The following is a 25,322-nucleotide window of genomic DNA, read 5'->3' on the forward strand; positions in this document are numbered from 1 at the left end:
ACCTAGCACAGTCTGAGTTAGCCTAGAGGGAGCAAGCAATTGAAGAAATCTTGTTGAAGAAAATATCACCAAGAAACAGATAAAGAAACTGTGTGTTTTAGCCAGAATTGAAATACAGACCTGGAAATATATTAGGAAGAAAAATTAAGATTATTAGAAATTAACATCTAAAACTTATTTTAAAATAAGATGTAGAATGCTTATTTGCATTCTAGAGATTCAAAACCTAAAAGGGTGAATGACTGCTATTTTATTGAATGTATTCTAACTGGTTATGCTTAATAATTTATTTGTCAAACAAGAGGAGACTTTACTACAGCTCACTGAATAAAATTAGAAATCTCATTTAAATTCCATCTACATTTTGGCAATGAAAGCTCTAAAATCATATACACGTACACCTTAAATGCAGCCTATTTTCATCAAACCATGTGGAACATAATCAGAAATTGAAGAGTCAATCATAAATTCTGTTTCTGACAATCTTTATGATATTCATTATATCACTTGGAATTTTAATGTTTTGTTAATGATTTGTCCTAAACAGGATTGGGAATGATTTTCTTTTAGAGGTATAATACCACCATTGCTATTTATGTACATTCAGTCACTGATACTTTTTCATTCATTTAACACATATTTTTTGAGCACCAGTATGTGTCAGTAACTATTCCAAGTGCCAGAGATACCGAATGGATACCTAAGCACCTGCCTGCAGAAGAAGCTGTAAATGCTATAGAAGGTGGAAGTAACTGCCTGTGCCTGGAAAAAATAGGCAGAGGCTTCATAAGATGGCTTTTGATCAAGGTTTTAAAAAGAAACCAAGCAAGATTGCGGGCACTTAAACAGCAGTCATTGTTGCTTGGAGCACAGGATGCATGAGAAAAGGAGCAGGGTGAGAGAGATATTGCCAGGAATGTATCCCAGACAGATTCTGAAGTACTCGGGGATTTTTACTTTATCCTCTAAATCCAGACTTCTCAGGTAGAGCTCTAAACTCTGGGGATGTATGTAAGGCTTAGTGAACATCACAAAAGTAATTGAAGCTTCATCTTGGACTGTCAAGTTTCCCTACAGATTTGTGTGCATTGTGGTATTGAATGAATGATATCTTAAGAGGGATAAAATATGGTGTAAAATTCAAGATTTACATAACTTTAAAATCAAAGAGTCAAATCTAAAAAAAGAAAACAAATATATGTCTTATTTGTAGGTATCTTGTCAAACCCGCCTGATGTTTGAGATCATAAATTCCCTCTTTTCATCAGTTAAAACTGTTTAATAGATGAGCTTCAACATACAGATGAGGGGTGGGGAATCCATTAAAGGCTGAAATTATAGGGTATTTCATGACAGTTTTCTTTTAGAAATATAAGTTGGTAGCAGTAAGCATTCAGTTTGATTAGAGGAAGCTGGGGTCAGACAACTCAGAGATATATTTAGGGATCAGGACCCTAGGGAGGCGGTGCTGGTCTAATTCACTTAATGTGGAGAGGAGAGCCATGTTTCTTAGACTTCACCAGAGAGTGAGAAGAGAATCATATTAAGAATATAAATTGATGTTTTATTATGTCCTTCCACTCTTTGGGAATTCCAGGGCTGTAGGAATCTTCACCAAGTGTCTTATCCATCACAAGACTTTAGCCTTGGGGTTGCCCTCAGGTTGACTGAAGTTTAGACAGTGTCTTCTCCTTTCTGTCTCTCCCCTTCTCACCCTCATTCCTTTATAGAATCCAACAGGTCTAAACACATACATCCTTCTCCTCCCTTTTCTTGAAGCATTTAGTTCAGAAAAACTTGTAATTTCTTCCCCTGCCCCTTTGAAGACATTTTTTAAAGGCCTCTTGAAGATTCTACAGCTCAGGGCTGTCTCTCTCAAGGATCTGAGTGCCACCCTCTTGTAACGCAATCACGGGGGAAGATAGTGCCCTGCTTCCTGGCCTCTGTGGGTAGGCAGGAGCACAACTTTGGCAAATATCTGGATCTAAGTTGTAAAACTGCCTCGCATCTTGAAGACTGAGAAAGTTTACTTTCTTTTGGGTAAGGCCAATGAGCAAACACATATAGCCTACGATCACAGGCCTTAATTTTAAAAACTCTCTCATCCTTTGTCACAGTGGAGTCAAGCTCTCCCCTATTACCATAACCTTAAATAAAGTCTGTCTTGCTTGTTTAACTTTAGTGAAACTTTTGCTTTGATAATAAGCTTCTCAATTTCTAGAAAATTATGTCATCTTGGCCTGAATATTTGTAAAAAAAGCAATTGTTTGCTGAAGTACATAGTGTTTATTTTGTAGTGAAAGCAACATACCACCAGCCCCAGTATTTATTACTAAGTATAATCTAAAACTTATTTCCTTATCAAAAATTAGACTGGAGGAACACAATTGCCTGTAAGGAAGATCTGAATATACCTGTGACCAGTGGTCAAGAATCTGCCTGCCAAGGCAGGGGACATGGGTCCAGGAAGATCCCACATGCCATGGAACAACTAAGCCCATGCGCCACAACTACTGAGCCTGTGCTCTAGAGCCTGTGAGCCACAACTACTAAGCCCATATGCCACAACTACTGAAGCCCATGTGCCTAGAGCCCATGCTCCACAACAAGAAAAGCCACAACAATGAGAAGCCCACGTACTGCAACAAAGAATAGCCCCTGCTCACTGCAACTAGAGAAAGCCCACACACAGCAATGAAAACCCAATGTAGCCAAAAATAAATAAATTAACCAATAAATAAATAAATAAATAAATATACTTGTGCCTCAGATATCCCATAATCCATTTCTAAATATAGTTAAGAAGAAAAATGTACTAAGTTTCTACAGAATTGTTTACTGGTTTGAACTTTGATGGGAGTAAAAATAGATCATATTGATGGAAACTTTAAGAAACAGCTATGAAACTCATCTTGTGTCATCTGCAACAATGTCTTGGAAATGCCTTCCCTAAGAGGACCATCTAGTGACATTTCTATCTGGCCTTAGTATCAATTGTTCTTTCTCTTGAGTCAATAATGTATTGTTATGTAATGAACACTGCAATGCTTTTCCTCTATACTGCCTGCTACAAATCTGCTACAAATTTAGGATGAAGTTAGTGAACCAACTAAAATCTTTAAGATATGGCGTTTTTTAGCCATATTTTCAAATTCATGTTATAAACCCACTATATTTTTCTCTCTCACTCTTCAAAGTTAAGAATAATTTCCTGTATTCTATTTCACTTGTTCTAAAATCTTCCCCAGGACAGGCCTGACTGGTATGCACAGATGAGTGGATGAATAATGAAATAGATTAATAGTCCATTTGTTGTGATTATAGGAAACCAGGACTGGTTTGCTTTAGTACTCCTGCCTCAGCTTTTTGGGGTGATTCTGAATAAAGCTCCTTCCTTGAGATTTTAGGGACCCAAAATCCTTGGCAGTAGACATTACAACAGACAGCATTTTGATAGGGAAATCCAGAACAGGAGATGAGGGGAGAATCACATGTCATTTGGTAATCAAATGAGTTATTTTATGAGCATGAATAACCAGAAATATATGGGGTGATTATATGAAGGAAGAGATCACTTTAAAATGAACGCAGTATAAAGAACAAATACATCTGACAGCAGATTGCTTGAATTTAAATTACAGTTCATCACTGACCAGGTGAGGGGCATAAGCAAGTTATATAACCTCTATTCATACAAATCTCACACATTTAAGTGGAAAAAAGAAGAGTACCTACCTAGTAAGGTTGTTATGGGGATTACAGAAGTGAGTGGATGTAAGGATAGTAAATACTGGGTAATTCTGATCCAGCTGGTCTGACCTGGAGATAGATGGATAAACCACCCAACAAAATAGGTGATTTTAGAGAACTTCAAGCTTTTTTTCTGAAAATCCCTTGTATCTAAAGTAATAGTAAGAGAGATGCACAGAAACTCAATAAAATGTTTTTCACGGTTAAAGAAAACAATCTATCTTTTTTTTCCATTAGATGGAAATCTTGCTCTGTTTTGGCATATAAGCTATTGTAGTTATAACCGAGTGGAATAGAAATGCCACCTTCAGGCTCTCAAACAGTTCAGTGACATTTTTTTTTTTTTTACTTTGCAAGAAATTAATAAAGATATTTCATAATCTATCAGCTATTAACTTTTCTTAAAGGAGTTCTTTACATTTATTTCTCTTACTAAATCCACATTCCTGTTGTTATATGATTCTTTATTTTTATAGAAAACAACTATTATCATATTCAAATATCTTATTCAATTAGAGATACTGATTATAAATTAACTAAAATATAGTTAAATGTGTTTATTCTAGTTAACTATAAAATCTGCTTTGCATAATTTAATAATTCATGAATCATGGGTAAATGTGTCACAGAAAGCTTTATATGTAGCAAAATAGAAAACTGAGATTTAAAGGTAACTTTAACTTTGTTTTTTTTATTATAAAATTGAGAACCTTGGGCTTCCCTGGTGGTGCAGTGGTTGAGAGTCCGCCTGCCGATGCAGAGGACACGGGTTCGTGCCCCAGTGCGGGAAGATCCCACATGCTGCAGAGTGGCTGGGCCCGTGAGCCATGGCTTCTGAGCCTGCGCGTCCGGAGCCTGTGCTCCTCAACGGGAGAGGCCACAACAGTGAGAGGCCCGCGTACAGCAAAAAAAAAAAAAAAAAAAAGTTGAGAACCTTGAATCCTAGTTTACCTAATGATAGTCACAGAACTAGGCATTTTTATGAACTTCACACTAATCTTGTATACTCATCCCTTTAAATTAAAGTATCTCATAAGAGATGAGATATTTTCACAAAACGTTATTGAGACTGTTACAGTATTTAAAAACAAACAAAAAATCAATTGAGCAATGAACATGGTAAATGAAATCAAAAGAACTTCCAATAAAAAAGCAACACACTCTCAGAACAGCTTTACCTTCAAGGCTGAAATGCAGACAAACATATTTAAATAGTTTCTTACTTTATTTCTTCTGTTAATGCCTTAATTTGCTCATGCAAAATTTTATTTTTCCTTTTGAGTTTTGTAATTTAATTACAGACTTTATTGGTTCTCCATTGTCTGTATGAATCTTATTCTCATTAATTCCCTGATCCACCTTTCCTCTACATATTTCTCTCAATAAATATTATTTTTAGCTCTTATGTTGACCATGTCAAATAATACCTTTAAGCTTCTATTTCTTAATCAAATTTATATAACTTATCCTGACTTTTATTAAATTTAAGGATATACTGCTCTTACTCTTCACTTTCCCAGTTAACCCTTTTCACCTCCAAAATTTTGTGTTTACTTTGACTCTATTTGAATACATTAATGTAAGTATAATTAAACCATCTGTGTTTGCTTGAAAAAAGTTGAAAACAAGTCACCAACATTTACTTTATTATGAATATGAAAATACTCTTCACTGAGGAAGTGACACTTGAATTATATTTCTTTTCTGAAGTTTCCTATGTTGCAACCCAAATCCATTTGAAGGACAATATTTCTACCTTTGAGATCACATAGCTTTTCTTTTTTTACACTGAATCAATTGTTCAAACCAAGTCAAAGTTTTGTTTATTCATGCCATGACCTTCTTTGTACATTTTAAAATGTCTGCTTAAATTTCTCATTGACTTCTTCCTTTGCATATAAAAAATAAATTAATTTATTAGTAAGTTTTACAAATGTAGTACAGCTTCACATCCACTTTATATGTGGAATGGAGCCACAAAACTATCCTTGAAAAAATAATTTCTTCAGCACTCACTGATTTCATGTTCTAATTTAGACAATGATATTTCCCAGCCATTATCATGTGATATCTTGTCACTGAATTCCCAAATTAGTTTCATATAGCATTTCTCTTTTTCCTTATTGCCCTGATTTATCAGTAGTACATCTTAAAGTAACTTCCTGAGAATGTTTGAGGGAAGGATGTTTTTATTATTTTCATTACTCCAAGTGTTTTTTTTTCTCCAGAAACATTTAAAATTTTCTGTTTATCCTTGATGTTTTGAAATTTTGTGGTAATGAAACGACAAGACTAGATCTTTTATTGCTCCTAAATAACAACTCATGTCTCATAAACTGTAGCATATTTCTTCTATCAACTAGCTGATGTTTCCTTTATCCCTGTACTTCCTTTGAATGATGGTATACTTGAATTGGTTTTATATATGACTTCATTTTTCTCTCAGATTTTCCTTTACTACAGTTTTGTAATATAGTTTTTAGAGACTCACTCTATTTCCCTACTCTTATAATAGATTTTATTTTCACAATAATACTGTCAATACTAATGAGTCTTTTAAGATTTTTTTGATTATTTCCTTTATGTATCATCTTATTTTCATTTTGTGGATGTAATATTTGTCCATATTTCCCTGAGGAAAATGAGCGTAACTTTTAAAAAAATTCTCTATTGTCCATTGAATTTCCTCAGGAATGTAACGGAGTTGTTGACCTGTTTCTAGGACTCAACCATGAAGAGCCTCCTCAGCTTTGTCCATGTTTCATCATTACCTTACTCATATTAGCTTTCATCAATGTAAAATTTGTGAAATAGCCATTCCATGCAAGACAACTTCCCTTAATCAATCTCTTTCCTCTTGAAGATTATTTTTTTTTTAAATCCTTACTTTACAGACCTTTCCAGAGGGTAGAAAAATAAGTGTTTAGGTTAATTGTGCAATATGAAGCCATTAGTCAGAATATGTAATTAAATACCTTTAGATATGAAAATCAGAAATTTTTGTACTTATAAAGAAAATAGTAAACTATTGTGCAATGATTGTATGCAAAAATAATGTAAATATATGCATATGAATGGGAAAACTTTCAAAAATATTTCATGAAATTTGTTATAAAATATATAACACTCAGTATATAATATATATAAATATAAAAAATTCAAATTTTGAACTTTAAATGTTCATCCCGATATTGGAATACATAGAAAAATGCACAGTATTTTCTTCATTATACTGGGGTTATATATTTCTGTTGTCTTTAATATAATAGACAAACTAAATAAACAACTTTTTCTAAAACTACACTTGTTAAATTCCCTGTTTCAATTATTATTTTATTTTAATGACATTAATATCATAAACATGTTCATAATATGATGGCTTTATTTTCCTCATTTGTTTTTAAATAAGACATGCTCCTGGCACTTTGCTAAAGGTTATAATGCAAAACATGACAATAACATTGAATAAAATTGCAGTAAATAGATTTGTATATAAATACACTCCCTCCGCAAATAAAATTTACTGGTATGTGTTGTGATTACCAATATACATTCATTTCCTAAGTATCAGGCATGGAATAAATAATCTAAAATTATTCCTAAATTTTGGACCTGAGGAGAATTTAGTTAACTATTATTGTATATATGAATTATTATATTACTGAAAATAACCTTTTAATTGGAGAAGAATTTAGTTCTTTGAGGTGTTTAATTTGAGAAAACAATATGACTAGGAATAAGTTTGACACAAATACTAGGAATTAAATCAAAAGCCAGGACCAGAACTATGGTTGTAGGGAATATGTTTACAGGAGTGTAAGAAAAGTCCTGAATGCAGAGGACACAGGAGGAAACAGGATGAATGGTTAATGCTTGGGAAAATCCAAGAGGCTAGGTGGGAAAGAGAGAAAGAGAAAAATAAGTTAATGAAGATAGAAATGGGTGCTTAGAAATATGATTAAAACCCAAATTCATGTTATGCAACAAAAGCCAATGATTTGGAAACAAAGTTAACTTTTATGGGATTATTTAGTGTTTCAGTGGGTGCTAGTGGATTCTGACTATGATATGTAATTTCTACTGATCTATCTTCAAATTCACTGATTATTTATTCTGCCCATAACATCTGCTATTAAGCCCAATTAGAAAACTGTTTTCTTCAGTTATTTGAATTTTCAAGTATAGAATTTCCCTTTATTTTATAGTTTTTATTTCCCTGTTGGAATCCCATGTTTATTGTGTCTTTGTCATTCTATTTTAATTTAATTATTTAAATGTAGTTTCCTATAATACTTTTAATATATTGATATTTATAGCAGCTGTTTTGGAGGTTTTGTCTGCTAAAGTTAATATCTAGAACCAGATTTGAAAATCTGACATGAACAAGGGAAGCCAGATAGCAGACAAGGACACACTGTCTACTATCACAGCATCCATGGGAGGGATGTCCTGACACTGAGGAACACAGATGCTGGGGCACTTGAAAACTGGGTGATTGTCCTGATGCTGCCACCTGCAGAAAAAATGAATTATCCTTCCCCGTTTTCATCCATCACCAGCATCTTTTCAAATCTCATGGTGGGTCCATGATACTAGCCAACTTTATGTTGCATATTCACATTTAGGGGTATCTGAGACTGGGAAAGAAAATATCTTGCATTTTCACCTTCTATATTGAGAGCTGGTCTCTAACTTTATCAAAGAGTCATTGAGTAGATAATTCTCCAGGTACAAGGAAGTTCAGATGATGAGTACCACAAGTAAACAGAAGACAAATCTCACTACATGTTCTATCCTTAAAAATTTTTGCTAAAAACATATCATCTATTTTTAAAAATTAATTAATTAATGTATTTATTTTTTGGCTGTGTTGGGTCTTCATTTCTGTGCAAGAGTTTTCTCTAGTTGCGGTGAGCGGGGGCCACTCTTTATCGTGGTGCACGGGCCTCTCACTATCATGGCCTCTCTTGTTGCAGAGCACAGGCTCCAGACGTGCAGGCTCAGTAGTTGTGGCTCATGGGCCTATTTGCTCCACAGCATGTGGGATCTTCCCAGACCAGGGCTCGAACCCGTGTCCCCTGCATTGGCAGGCAGATTCTCAACCACTGTACCACCAGGGAAGCCCTTTATCATCTTTTTCTCATAGGAAATATCTAAAGTAATTTTTGAAAATGAGAATAATTTAGCTTACATTAATCATTGGAAGAAGTCATCAAGAGGATGTGACTGCCGGTTGACCAGAGAACTGGACCCAGGCAATCAGAGGCCCCTCATCCCCTCCCCTGTCCTAGAAATGTATAATCTGTCAACTATTCCCACATTAGGAGCTGTTTCAAGGATGAAGCCTTGAGAGAGTAAGGTGCTGTTAAGACCATCTGCACTAGACCCAGTTACAGCCTCTATATAAACTTTTAAGATTCTGGTGGGTGAGTGCTGAAATCTAGTCATCTTGTGGCACACAAGACAAGCCTCATAAGTGAGTTCCCTTGCGTATTAAACCTGCTGCCTTCCAATCTGGAAAGATCTGCCTCTTTCTTTGATTTCTCCTTACCCTCTGTGTACTGAGGCCAATTTGTGAACCAACAGTAATTTAAAGAAACAAGCATGTCAGTATGTATAACAGACAGTTTTTGAAGGAAAATACATCAAAGGAAAGTCAACTTGATTAACACCGTACAGTTATGTATAAACAGTCATATATGAGTTTAATTTTAAGAAGATAACGGACTTTTTGAACTCTCCTAGGTTCACTGAGATGAGAATCAAGCTACAGTTGCAGTCCCGTCAGAACAAAAACAGAAAGAGTAAAAGTCTAGTTAATAGCATTAGGCAATGTGTTGATTTTTTGCAGACACATTGAAAATCTCATATATTCTGAACATAATGTTAGACTCAGTTGTAAGTTCCATCACTGACATGTTTATAATGAAGTAAATCCTTGGCTTGTTTCTAACTGAGACTGTGAGATTGAAGTAGATGAGTGCCTAAGTGATGCCTGGGCAAATGGGAACACTTGTGTTGATCTTCACACATTTTCCTGCCTGTGTCAGAATGGATTTCAGGGTGGGCACACCTGCTAACCAAAATTATGATAATCAAATGTTAATTTAAGGTGGAAGTAATTCTTTATTTTTAGAAGATACAATTCATCTCATACACATGCATATTAATTTTTTCCAGGAGAATATTTGAACATAGAATACCTGCTTGGATTATCTTACTACATCTTCACATCATCACAGAAATAGATATATTTAGAGTTGAATGAATATTTTGCTTTTGTAAATGAGCCAGTTTTTTAGAATTATTAGCTGTAACTCCATTACACTTATGTTTAAAAGTTGTAATTTTTTTTTACACCACACTCTCTGTTACCATAGTAACATGGTAACTCTTAACAGGAGTCCTTGTCAATACAGTATATCACTTATTTTGATGAACTGTGATGTGTTAAAATATTTATGTAGTTGTGTGTGTGTGTCTGTGTGTGTGTGTTTTACATTAGGAGGAAATGCTAATAATAGACATTTACTTTCCAAGGTTGGAAAAAGTAGCAGAACTCTTAATACTTTCCTTATATGCAAGCACATACCATCTAACTGCCATCATTACAAGTTAAAATGTTGCTCAATATCTAACTCACGAACTGTTCCTAATTCTACTTCTATGAGAATGATTGAGAAATAAAAGTACTGCATAACTTTTAGGCAATGAGAAAGTCATATTTGTTTTGAAAACCATGAATCCAACAGTGTTTTTTTTTTTTTCCTATTAAACCTAAGAGACTGGTTTTATGTGGTTAACCTTCTTAAGAATAATAATCTTCAGGAAATATGTGGCCACTTATATAAACTTAATGTACTATTTATCATGAACAAAAACTTGAGAAGATTTAAAATTACATGACAGATAGCAAGGTCTTCTGGAGAGATGAATTTTGGTATATCCTTGACTACAAAGAACAAACCAGGTTTTTAAATGTGCCATATTTTTTTCACAAAGTTGATGCATAAGGCAAATTACCAAATAAATATTTTTAAGGTATAAACAAAGTTTTCATTTATTATTCATTTTAATTTCATGTTAATTTTTTTTTTTTTTGCGGTACGCGGGCGTCTCACTGTTGTGTCCTCTCCCGTTGCGGAGCACAGGCTCCAGACGCGCAGGCTCAGTGGCCATGGCTCACGGGCCTAGCCGCTCCGTGGCATGTGGGATCTTCCCGGACCGGGGCACGAACCCATGTCCCTTGCATCGGCAGGCAGACTCTCAACCACTGCACCACCAGGGATGCCCTCATGTTAACTATTAATCAGTGGATTTAAATTCATTTTTAGTGTTAGTGTTCACCTTTTCTTCACTTTAACTTGATGTTCTAATGTTTTATTTTGTCAGTGAAAATAGTAATGCAAATAGATTTTCTATTTAATTACTCATGCTCTTTCCTATTTAGATATATGTAACAGTAATTTTTCTCCAACCCAGATTCATTTCACCATATTAGAGAAAAAATATTTAATAATATTAGGAAGATTTCCACTCATCTAATTTATAAGTACAATGTGTTATGTGTGAATGTCACTTTTTTCTATTTTTGTTAAATATTGGCAAAAAATTAGTTGTCAGAATTCAATAATCAATTCAGTGTCAGTTTAGGCTACATTTTTTAACTCTCTGCAAACTGACAAACAATGCAAGTGATATAATATGAAAAGTCAGTTTTAGCAACACAGTTGTAGGTGGAGCACTAATAGAAAATCTGCACTGCAGAATAGTTAAAAGGAAATATTAGGGCTATATAGTGACTGGACATTTCTGTTTTCCTTTCTTTCCATATAGTCCTGCTTTATGAAATTAATAGAACGAAATGTGATTCATCATCTTGCCTCCAGAGCACTACATCTACAGAATTCATGGATAAATTCAAATGCATCTGTCCCACTGGCTTAATTGGTAAGTACCATTTGAAAACTGTGCCTTTATAAAGAGCATTTCACCCTGGGGGACATATGTCAGGATGTTATTGATTCACTAGTACTTCCTTTTTGTTCCTCTTTAAATTTCCTTTAGCCTAACATTTGATTTGCATTTCAATAACCTGAAACATCTATTCTACCTCTAGACTCCATATCAGAAGATAAATTAGTTCACATCTAAGCAGTCTTTATCCACCACCTCAGCAATTAGTCTGCATTTAGTAATTCCAAGAGAAGTTGTTGCAGTCTGTAGTAAGGTGAACCCTGACACTAGTATATGTGGCATTCTTATCTGATGAATTTCATCTCAAACATCATCCCCTTTAGGGTTAAAATGCTTGAGCAAATTTAAGAATTATAACCTGGCACCTGTTTGACTTATTGAAACTTAAAATCTGTTAACTTTTTTCAAAGGTACAAGATATGAAATAGATAGATGTAGATGAGTGCGCTTCACATCCCCGCAAGAATGGAGCTACTTGCATTGACCATGCTGGTAATCATTCCTGTCAATGCGTGGCTCCATTTAAAGGTAATGACCACTGAGAGAGAAGAAAAAGCAAACATAATTAACTTTAAAGAGCATTTATGTCTCTTGTCTGGTCTCATTTCAGTCTCCCAACAACATCATGGGGCCTTCATTTCCTTAAAGTCAGCTTTTAAAGTGACCAACCAATTATCCCTTAGGCAGAAATGAGAGTGAAATGAGCTTTGTTTATATACCCACTAAAACAGTCAAGTTTCTTAGTTTTCTATTAGAAAGACCATCTTACAAGCAAATGGTAAAATAAAAAGTAAGGAAGAATATAAGCAAGCTATCATGTTATATTTGAAATATTGTTCCTATTATTCAATTTCTCATGAAATTGTCAAGGTTTTCTTTTTCTTTCTTTCTAAAGTAACGATTTATCTGATTTTTGAATATAGCTATATTGTGCTTAACATAGAGTGAGTCATTAACTGATACTTTTAATTTTGTTTCAACTTTGATGATACGTTTTTAGCTTCAGCCAAGGAGTTATATTTTTTTTCAAAAGTAAAATGTATGGTTTTCCCTGTAAAATATATGTTTTTGTTTTGTTTTGTTTTGGGTTTTTATGGTACGCAGGCCTCTCATTGTTGTGGCCTCTCCTGTTGTGGAGCACAGGCTCCGGACGCGCAGACTCAGCGGCCAATGGCTCACGGGCCCAGCCGCTACACGGCATGTGGGATCTTCCTGGACCGGGGCACAAACCCGTGTCCCCTGCATCGGCAGGCGGACTCTCAACCACTGCACCACCAGGGAAGCCCTAAAATATATGTTTTGATACATTTTTGTGCAAACTAGTATACAGAAAGTCAATCACTGGATACTTCCTTGAACTTTAGTATATTTTTCTATGCCATGGAATTTAAAAACTGTGTCATTCAGGGTTCTCCAGAGAAACAGAAACAATGGGAGTTATATCTATATATCTATAACTATATACTTACTCAGACAGACATGATCATGACAGCTTTCATCCTTCATTACTGTGTGGGCCAGTTCCTCATAATGAATCTCCATGATAAGATATAGTGCCATGATCTGCTGTCTGTGAACTGAGACCCAGGAAAGTGGTGGTGAAATTCCAGTCTGATTTGAAGCCCTGGGAATCAGGGGAGCCAGTGGTGTGAATCCCAGTCCAAGTGCAGGAGAAAACCAATGTCCCAGCTCAAGCAGGCAGGTAGAAAAGGAACACATTTTCCCTTCCTTCATTTTTTGTTCTACTCAGACCCTCAGCAGATTGAATAATGCTCACTCAGTAGATGGGAGGATAATCTACTTTACTGGGTCCACTGATTCAAATGCTAATCTCATCAGGGAGCACCCTTACAGACACACCAGAAAAAATATTTAATCTGGGCAGCCTATGGCCCAGTCAAGTTAATATACAATTAACCACCATGCTGCTCAGCTTTACATTATCAACTGAGATATTCTTATATGTTGTACCTAATTTTCTTAGAGAGTATCTTCTATAATCATTAATCAAATATATGATTGCTTGACTAGCTTCAAATATTTAGTATATATTTAAACTCACTAAATTGCAGTGTTCTTATTTGTTAAACGGAGATAAAAAATAGTTACCTCGTTGATTTGAATGTGAATTAAATGAGATAAATCATATAAATGCCACATTGCCTTCTGGAAATTAACATTCTTCAAGTGTTTAATTGTAATTTTAAATAATTTTCTAACATATATATGTAAAATCTATACAGTAGGTAATATTTTATAATGTTTGGGTAGTAGAATTGAATACATATTTATTTATATATCTTTAAAGACGCATAGAGAATAGTTGAAACAACCTCAATCAATAAAATACTTAGATTTTATTTTAAAAATAACAAAGTTTTCCCAGTGCTTAAATATGTGTTTCTTATGTCATTCTCAGTGAAAGGAACCAGATCTCCTTAGAGATCTAGCTGATTCTGGGACTATGACATGGAATGTACAAATGGGCATGGAGAATTTTATAATACTAGAAAGCAATGAAGTACTCAGAAAACAAAACCATGAAAGTATCTCAAAGGAACACAGGAGCCAACTGAAGATGCTCTTAATGACCAGAATCATTTGAGCAGCAAAATACAGGAGTATTGGTTTATTATCCAAATTATAAAATAAATACTCATGAGTCCACACTGATAAAAGTAAATGATAGAATATATAAGTGAATAAATAGGAAGAATAGACACATCTTCTATACAGAATTATTCTAAATAATTTGGACGGATACTTTGCACTCAAAGAGGTTGAACATAACTTCCCACCCCTTAAGTTTGTGCTGTAACTAGTGACTACCTTCCATAGAGTACAGTATGGAAATGGGGTGTAGGGGGAGAGTAACTTTTCAGAGCAGAAATCTGACAAAAACTGCCTAAGCCAAGTGATCAAAGTTAATATCAACAGTGATAAGTCATGTTAATAGCAAAACTTTCAATATGAGGTAACGAGAATGTCACTTTATCTTTATGATCTTCAGCTTGAAATCATATTGCCCCAGTCTAACCATGAGAAAACCATCAGAGAAGTCCCAATTGAGGGACACTCTACAAAATTCCTGGTTAATACTCCTTACAACTGTTAAGGTGTCAAAAACAAGGAAAGTCTGAGGAACTCTCAGGAGACATGATGACTGAAAGTAGTGAGGTATTCTGGGTTGGATCCTGGAAAGGAAAATGGCATTAGGTCAAAACTAAGGAAATCCAGATCAAATATGGGATTTAATTAAAAATTATGTATCAATATCAGTTCATTAGTTGTGAAAAACATAACATAATAGCACAAGATGTTTATAGTAGAGGAAACTGGTTGCAGTGTCCAGTTTCTCTTCACTATCTTTGTGATGTTTAAGTAAATCTAAAACTATTCTAAAATAAAGACGTTTAATGAAGAAATGAATGATTACAAATAAATGATTTCTAATTCAAAATAATTTACACTTGAAGAAAACAGAAAATATGTAAAACATAGTCATTTTAGGTAATCCTAAATGGTTTAACATTTTATATACACAATTTTATTTTGATTAATATCTGTGACTATTATAGAAATGACTACAGTCATATCTTGTTTTATTGCTATTCACAAATATTGCATTTTTCCCAAAATGAAGGTTTGTGTCATCCCTGTGTAAGCAAGTCTATTGGCACCATTTTTCTAACAGCATTTGCTCACTTTGTGACTCTGTGTCACAATTTGGTAATTCTGGAAATATTTCAAGCTTTTCATTGTTGTTGTATTTGTTATGATGAGCTGTGATTAGTGATCTTTGATGTTACTATTATCATTGTTTTGGGGCTCCAAGAATTGCACAAATATAAGAAGGTGAACTTAATCAGTAAATATTGTGTGTGTTCTGACTATTCCACTGACTAGCCATTCCCTAGTTTCTCTTCCTCTCCTCAGGCCTCCCTATACCCTGAGACACAACAATATTGAAATTAGGCCAATTAATAACCTCTAAGTGTTCAAGTGAAAGGAAGAGTCATGTATCTCTTCCTTTAAATCAAAAGCTAGAAATAATTAACCTCAGTGAGGAAGGCATGTTGAAAACTGAGAAAGGCTGAAAGCTAGGCCTCTTACACCAAAAATCCAAGTTGTGGATGCAGTGGAAAAGTTCTAGAAGGAAGTTAAATGTGCTACTCTGGTGAACACACAAATGATAAGAAGATGAAACAGCCTTATTGCTGATATGGGGAAAGTTTTAGTAGTCTGGATATAAGATCAAACCAGCCACAACATTCTCTTAAGCCAAAGTCTAATCCAGAACAAGGCCTTATTAACTCTCTTCTATTTTGTGAAGGCTGAGAGAAGTCGGAAGATATAGAAGGAAAGCTTGAAGCTAGCAGAGGTTAGTTCATGTAGTCAAAGGAGAGAAGTTATCTCCATAACATAAAAGTGCAAGGTGAAGCAGCAAGTGCTGATGTAGAAGCTGCAGCAAGTTATCCAGAAAATTTAGCTAAGATAATTCATGAGGGTGGCTACCCCAAACAACATGTTTTCAACTTTGTCAAAACAGCCTTCTTTTGGAAGATGCCATCTAGGACATTCATAGCTAGAGAGGAGAAGTCAGTGCCTGGTTTCAAAGCTTCAAAGGACAGGCTGATACTGTTGTTAGGGGTTAACGTAGTTTGTGACTTCACTGGAAGCCAGTGCTCATTCACCATTCTGAAAATCCTAGGGCCCTTGAGAATTATGCTAAATCTCTTCTGTCTGTGCTCTGTAAATGGAACAACAAAGTTTGCATGACAGTACATCTGTTTACAACATGGTTTACTGAATATTTTAAGCTCACTGTTAAGGACTACTGCTCAGGAAAAAAAAGATTTCTTTCAAAATATCACTGTTCATTGACAGTGCACCTGGTCACCCAAGAGCTCCGATGGAGATGAACAGTGGGATGAATGGTTTTCATGCCTGCTTACACAGCATCCTTTCTGCAGCCCATGGATCAAGGAGTCATTTTGACTTTCAGGTCTCATGATTTAAGACATACATTTTTGTAAGACTATAGGTGCCATAGATAGTGATCCCTCTGATGGGTCTTGGCAGAGTTAATTGAAAACCTAATTGAAAAAAGTTAATTGAACAAAGAATTCACCATTCTAGATGTCACTGAGAACATTCATGATTCATGGGAAGAGGTCAAAACATTAACATTAATAGGAGTTTGGAAGATGTCAATTCCAACCCTCCTGGATGACTTTGCAGGGATCAAGACTTCAGTGGAGGAAGGAAATGTAGATGCAGTGGAAACAGCAAGAGAACTAGAATTAGAAGATGTGGAGCCTGAAGATGTGACTGAATTGCTGCAATCTCATGGTAAAACTTGAATACATGAGGAGTTGCTTCTTATGGATGAGCAAAAAAAATAAAACTAAAAAAAACTGTTCTTGAGATGGAATCTACTCCTGGTGAAGACACTGTGAAGATTGTCAAAGACAACAAAAGATTTAGAATATTATGTAAACCTAATTGATAAGAATAGTAGCAAGTTTTGAGAGATTTGACTCCAGTTTTGAAAGAAGTTCTACTGTGGGTAAACTGCTATCAAACAGAATTATATGCTACAGAGAAATCGCTCAGAAAAGAAAGTCAGTTGATGCGGTAAACTTCATGATCCTGTTTTAAGAAGTTGCTGCAGCCACCCCAACCTTCAGCAGCCACCGCCCTGATCAGTCAGCAGCCATCAGCATTGAGGCAAGACCCTTCACCAGCAGAAAGATTATAACCTGTTAAATGCTCAGATGATGGTTTGAATTTTTTAGAAATAAAGTATATTTTAATTAAGGTATGCATGTACATTTTTTAGACATAATGCTATTGCACAATTAATAGTCTACAGTATCATGTAAACATAACTTTTATGTGCATTGGGAAACCAGAAAAATTTGTGTGAACATGCTTTATTGTGATTTACACTTATTGTGGTGGTCTGGAACCAAACCCACAATATCTCAGAGGTCTGCCTGTACTAAGTATTTTAATTCACTAATTATACTGAAGAAAACAAAAGAAAATAATTTTCCAGTTAATGTCAGTGACTTACATTTGTAAAACACATTAAAATGTTTAATGACCTTTCACAAAAAGCCATAAATATAACAGGACAAAACAAAAAAAGCAAAAACAAAGTTAAACTATTATAAAACAAATATGCCTAATAGTGTATATAATATTTTTCTTATAATCATGTAATGTGGTAAAATTTATACTATAAATATATTATACTATATAAAAACATAATTTTGATAATTTCTAAATCATTTTATATTTTTATACATCTGTCAGCTAGGAAACTTGTATCAGAATCTGTCTGCTTGGCTCTTACTTTCCTTTTCTGGCACAAGCTTAATTATCCTGCATATACATGAGATCATGTGAATGAGTTCTGAACAATAGAAAATGGAAATTTTTATCTTGCAGTCTGATCCATAAAAATATCCTATAAATCTTTCACTCCCTTTTTAAAAAGTTTATTGAAGTATAGTTGATTTACAATATTGCATTTAATTTCTATTGTATAGCAAGTGACTCAGTCATATATATATTCCTTTTTATATTCTTTTCCATTATGGTTTATCACAGGATACTGAATATAGTTCCCTGTGCTATACAGTAGGACCTTACTGTTTATCCATTCTCTATATAATAGTTTGTATCTTTTAATTCCAAATTCCTAAACTTTCCCTCCCCTACCCCATCACTCTTGGCAACCATAAGTCTGTTCTCTATATCTGTGAGCCTGTTCTTGTTTCATAAATATATTCATATGTATCATATTTTAGATTCCACAAGTAATATCATATGATATTTGTCTTTCCCTGTCTGACTTACTTCACTTAGCATGATAATCTTTAGGGTCATCCATGTTGCTGCAAATGGCATTATTTCATTCTTTTTATAGCTGAGTAATATTCCATAGTGTATATGTACCACATCTTCTTTATCCATTCCTCTGTCTGTGGACATTTAGGTCATTTCCATGGCTTGGCTGTTGTAAATAATGCTGCAATGAACAAAGCAGTGCCTTTCATTCCCTTTCTTCTTCTTCATTCTTGTTGGAAATGAGATGTCTGAAAAACTAGAGAGAAGAGCCAGAAGACCATAGGTCTCTAAATAAATTCTCATGTAGAAAGACATCCATGGGCCAAGAACATTCCCATGTTCTGAGTGAAAAAACAACAAAGAAACAGAAAAGTTTGTTTTGTGTTAGGTCACTAAAATTAAAAAGGGTTTCTCCTTTATAACACTAACATACTTTACTCTAAGAATTACTCCTTTAATGAACATAAAGTAGTCCTTGAAAATATCATCAAAATTAATTTTTAAAAATCCCATGGATAAAAATATTTTTCAAAAACTCTGTGTAATGTAGTTATAAATTCAGTTTCTATGTGAAATTTTTGTATTTTTTAAAAAAATTTAGTAATTATTCTCTGATTGTTCTAAGTCTGTTAGCAATTGCACAATCTATTTCAAAAAGAAATGAAAAGAACATATACAAAAAAAAAAACAGCAAAAACATTAAAATAGTGAGATTAAGTTTAGTAAATATTTAGTTGAGTCAATAATTCAGTAAGGTCAGTTTTGTGTATTGACTAGACCCAGTTAACAAACTGTCCCGTGGGGGATGTTCGAACCTCTCCCTCTTTGTACATCTCATGACTACCACTCACATCCTTTTGTGTACTCTTATTGGCTGTTTCAGTCAGGATTTAGACTGCATTTAACTGCAAAACCTAAATTATTAATTATCTGGCTCTTTCAGAAAATGTTTGCTGACACTTGGTATAGAAAATTACTCAAATAACCTATTTTGTAAGCTACGTGTTCTGGCTTTCTGTTGGTATAGTCCATGTTTCATCTCTTGGTTCTTTACCTGTGGTAACATATATTTTGTTAAAGTAATGTACAAGGTCTTTCTTTTTATAGGAAATATATAATTCTCCTCCACTGTACTAAATTAATATTATAATTGTTCCATCCTGAGTCAAATTTATGCCAGAAAAAATAATACATATAAATGTGAATTTATAAATGTATAAGATTTTTTTTAAATCTAAAAAATATGTATAGTTACTGTTTACCACATATGTGAATTTGTAAGGTATAGTTTATTTTAAGATAATACCCTAGTTCAAACATTTTGCCCTTTAGAGAGGTTATATTTCATTGTTAGTCAGAACTTATTAAAACACACACTTAGAAAAAGGAATTTATCCAAAAGGTCAATTGTGATTATATAGTCCATTTATGGGGACAATGGAAAAGAATTAGAAAAATCTTTATATTATTACTCTGGAGAGCTGAATAATGAAGTGCTTTTATATGTGTTATTTTCTAGCATTATAATTACAGATTCTCCACAAATAGTATAGCTTTCACTCATAATGTTTAATATTGTATATCTCTTTTGAAATCTGTAGAATTTGTTTGTTTGTTTGTTTTGTTTTTTACAAAGCACAATAAATAGGGAAAATAAATTCCTCTATATAATCCCTCTTCCATGAGGGGTTCATCTGCTGGTTAATGAGTTGTTAGTTTTGATTTAATCTAGGCTCCCTGGCAAGTTCTAGCCTTAAAAACTGAACCTAAAAAATAAATATTAAAAAATGAATTTACTTATGAAGTAAAGACCTTTATTATTTTCTTTTCTGTTTATTCTGAACTGAATTTTTCTTCAGCAATGAACAGAGAACTTTAATAAATACCAATGGGTTTTCACCTTCCCATAGAGGTAATTCTTATGATTTTCCTGAAGAGAACTTAATGCTTTTCATTTAACAGAGAAACATATAGACTACATACATGTTTTACAAGTTTGGAAAGCACAATTTTCTATTTTAATTAAAGCACAAAGATATAAATCAGTCATCCCCAATGATCACTACTGTCCTTCACTAGTCTACTGTCATGGCCGATCAGTGCTCTCCAGTGCCCTCTACTGAGCCTTCTGTGCCCAACATTTCCAAACAATGCAGTGATAGTAATTTATCTTGCTATGCAAAATGTATATTAAGTGGGCACATTTTATGTTTCCATGTGTGAAATAAATAGGGATAAACCGTGCCTCAATGTGTAAATTTTCCTTTTACATATGAAATATAAAAGAAAATTATCATTACACACACATACGCACACACATCTGGAGCTAAGTACACTTGTTCATCTTCCCTCCAGAATTAAGTGCAATTGTTCATGTGGTCATGTTTTACAAATGCTAGTTATTACTCTTTGTTTAAAAGCCATAATCATTGCTAAATAGTAAGGCAGCTCTTGTCCAATCAGCAGTTTTAAATTCTAAAACTAATGTCCATGAAATATGATGGAAGTAAAGGAAAGTTGTGAAGATGACTACATATAATGAAATTGCTGCTCCTGGTAGAATTAGCTTGTGAAGCACTTAAAGAGGCAAAGCCTATTTCACAATTTGAAGTGTTTTCTTAGTAGATGAAGATGGTCATAACTCTCAAATTGCTTACATTGAACATTTAGTGACACTAAGTTAATGTGATTCTCTAGAAAATTATGATAAATCCAAAATTTTAAGTGTATTATTTACTGGAAACTAAAGTATCGATAATTTTATAATTCTTAAAATGATCCATTTACATATTGAATTTCATTAAGTGAAGGAATTCTACAAGAAAATAATGTTGCATATATCATTCTTAAAGCAATAGTCTTTCTGTATCCATCACGTATTGGTGGTGAGAAATAAGTTGTTACCCTTTCTTTTCTAGAATATAAAAGTTTCCAAAATCTAACACAAAGAAAACAGGGCTTTGATGTAAGTTCTTATTTGGTTCTCAAGTAAGTAAGTGCTTAAAATAATAAGAATGCCATTTTAATAAGGCTAGGTATGAGCAAGTGGAATAGAAATATTGTCTGAGCAAATGTCTTGTCTGCAAAGGTTTAATGACACCTGTCCCTAAATATGTAGCAATTAAGATTTTAAAAAGCAGAAATGGTAATCAACCATTAACCATGTTTGCAAAAGAAAGTAAACAAAAAAGAATGAAAACTCAGCCCAACAAAAATGCTTTAGTGTGTTGAAAGTCAGAGTAATAATGCTGTTTTGTGGATAAGACATTTTATGATGGGAACTTGTAATTAGAAAGTATATTTAAGTACATATTTTTAAGTGCTTGTAAAGTAAAAAATCCACAGCAAGACTAAACATTCCTGGAGGACAACATATTTCAGCAGGGCTATACAAGCAACAATCTCTAATGTTCTGAAGATTTCTTAAAGGCAACTACAGACAATTTGACCATACTAACAAAAAGTCAATTTGCTTTAATTCTTTTAATGAAAGTAATAATATGAATATTATTTTGGAGGGGTCAGATAAGTGGGATGAACTATAAAGTACTGAGTTCATAATAATAATCCAATAGAAAATAATATTCATTTAATAGTTGATGTTCCTCCCCTCCCCCCAAAAAATTAAAGGAACATATCAAGCACCATAAAAATAATTTAAAATTTGTACCCAAATTTCAACAGAAGAATAAAAGCTGATTCAACAAGATGGTTTTGCTATACCATTAAATGCACCAATAATCAAAATCAACCTCCAGATTCAATAATATGTGTGGGTCGGTAAATTATAGTTCATTATTTCAATGGAATATTAAAAGATCAAAATTAACTTCAAGATAATTTTCAGATACTTCAAAACATTAATAAATTGTGATACAATTTTAAGTTCCAAAGAAGTACAAAATTTTACATTATTTTTACAGCTTTGTAAAACATTGATGTCATTAAACCAAAAATAAGAAGTACACCCTGGGACCCAAAAAAAGGCCAATGGTTTTCTGAAACCTAGCTTTGTTATTCAAAATTCCTTTTACTATTATTTTTTAAACTTAGAAAAAAGAGACTATCAGAACTGAGAGGCCCAGAGGAAACAAGGGGAGATTTTCTTAGAGAAAACCCAACTGAAAATGTCCATTGAAACAATCTTGTGTATCCTGCCATGGGGAGAGGAATATAAAGTAAAATCACAAGTTTGAAAAAAAATAGTTGATGTTGATGATCTTGTCTCCCATTTGTTCTGTGTAGATTCAATTAAAACAAGAAACATGAAGTACATATTGGTTTGACAATCGGTATCAGACACCTTCTTGGTGATGACATCATAATGTTTAGTTTGATATAAATACTTAGATGCTGAGGCCATTTAGACAGCAAGAATAAAGGGAACCTGAGTTGAGGATGGGTATTAGTTATAAAGAGAATTGATTCTTTTGGCTTCATTTATTAATTTATTTCTCTGTTTTTAGAATTCGGTGGTATTTCATACCTTGGTCAAATATTTATTTAATTATATGATTTCAATTGTATTTCTTATTAATGGATCAGAATTATTATTTATCAGTTTGACACTCCCTATCCTTTTTCTTTATAACCTATATACTATTTAATTTGTATGGGCAATTACATTTGACTACATCTTCTGTAAAATAGCATACCAAGTGAAAAAATGTTGCCACTAACGATAAGTATGGACATATTATATTCAAAGTGCTATGGAGTTCAACTGATAAGACGTTGTAGAATTCACCCCATCTTGATAACCTAATACATGCAATGATAGAATGGCAGGCTTGTCAGATTCAGAGACAGGCTTCAATATAACCTATATTTTATACTAATCACTTTTGATTTGAATTACCAATAAGAAATTGGTAATTCCTAGGATTAAATTACCAACACACCTTTGACTCTCTAACAACTAGGGAAAATTATGACTAAGTTGAAAATTACAGATAAAGAATGGTTTGCAACATACTTATAATAATTTGAAGTCTTTGCAAAATTGGAAAGTCATGATACTGTTATTTTTTTAAATTATTCCCTTCTTTGGATTTCAGGATATTACTCACACTTAATTTTTGGTGTTATTCAGCACCCTGTCCTCAATCCTTTCACCTTTTCACTATATATGCTTTTCAGATTGATCAAATCTATCCACATGAGTTGACAAATTCATTTCCAGCATGTGGAAAATGGACTTTTCCCTTCAAATTGAAAGAACTACATGTTGATGATTCATAAACTGTTATGCATATCTTAATACTATGAATGTTTCAGGAAGAAAATTCAAATAAAGTAACATAGAGCGACCAGAGAAAGAAAGCATGGGAATTCAAAGTGCTCAAAGATGTTCAGTGAAGCCAAAAGTTACCCTGAGAGCAATGAGGTTGGAGTATTAGGTACAGTCAAAATCAGAAATGCCATCTCAGGAATATTTGGGACAATGCAGTTTCATTAAATCTGGGAGATTTAATCAAATGTACATTTTGAGAGGTCATCCTGTACTGTATTTCTTCTTTTTCTTTTATAGAAGGGTTACGTATGGAATAGAGAAAAATGTTAAGTGCTTGCAATAATCAAGCTGCTGTCTACAGTGTAGATATGAAAACTACGTTTGAAGTAACTGGATGATTTTAGAAGATATTTAGGTAACAACTCAAACAGGCTAGGCTTTTATGATGTTCAGAAGTGTAAAGCAAGGAAGAGAAAAAAATCATGCTCAGATACCCAGGGTGGGTAAGGGAGTTATTGCTCTGGGGCCACAGGAGTAGAAGCCGTGTGTTTAATGAAGACAAAAAGCAGCAGCGCTTCGGACATACTGAGTGTGCAAGACTAAACTATTAAAGTAGAAGTTTCCCTTGAATCATCCTAATCTGTGTGCCTGAAGCAGAGAGGAGAGTTCTGGAGGGCCTGTAGTTTCTAAGACATTATTTAGGAAGTGACAAAGAAAAGAATGACAAAGGAAAGACAGGCACTGAGGAAAATCAAAAATGTAGGGATGGATAGACAAGGAAATATACCATGAGAAGCAGAAGGAAAAGGAAGAGAAGAGAGGGTGTCAGTAAGAAGAAATGGTAAGAAAGTGTCAAATATTGTTGGACAGTCCAGTACGATTTTGTGTGAAAAAGTGCCCAGAAAAAAAGTATTACTAGAGAAGCATTGAAGACTTTCATAAGAAAAGTTTCAGTGGAGTTTAGTGTCGTTGGTGATGTTGGAGCGGGGCGGGGGAGGGTATATAGATGAAATGAGAAAGTGGAGGAAGCAAGATGAGATTACTCCCTGAGAATGTCTGCCAGGTCAGGGGGAAGGAGCTATATATAAGTCTAAAGGGGAGGAGTGTGAGACAAAGGAAACATTTTTTTTTCTCTGAGATTTTAATTGGTTCATGGAGTGTATGGATATCTCCTGTTTGCTTTCCAGATCTACTCTGTGTCCAGGAAGTTGAACCATATTATGTATATTTCTCTTGCTTTCATTCGAGTTTGGCAAATGAGATCCCCTGTAAAGTAAGAGGAAAGGAGCAGGACACCGATGTTGATTCCCTCACTTCATTTGTGGGTTCCCATGAGCTGTTGTGCCCCTTCACCGACCACATCACATTGCTCCCAAGCCTCAGTCTCCACAGAGCCTCCCTGTCTTGGGTTCAAGTACAATCCACTCAACCCCTCAGGCTGACTGGCAGAAAAGATCCTACTATGTCCTTCGGTTTTTTGTATACCTGCCACCCATTTGTAAAT

At 34.1% G+C, this 25,322-nt stretch overlaps 1 protein-coding gene across 1 annotated transcript in view; it reads left to right on the top strand.

Annotated features, from left to right (window-relative positions):
* The window catches only part of EYS (eyes shut homolog), a 1,660,061-nt gene that overhangs the window by 352,660 nt on the left and 1,282,079 nt on the right, over positions 1-25,322 (top strand). The window contains 1 exon segment of the mRNA XM_065888819.1: positions 12,156-12,255. Coding sequence (XP_065744891.1) covers positions 12,156-12,255 — 100 coding nt within the window.

This window comes from Phocoena phocoena, chromosome 12, assembly GCF_963924675.1.
Source record: "Phocoena phocoena chromosome 12, mPhoPho1.1, whole genome shotgun sequence".
Taxonomy (NCBI): Eukaryota; Metazoa; Chordata; class Mammalia; order Artiodactyla; family Phocoenidae; genus Phocoena; species Phocoena phocoena.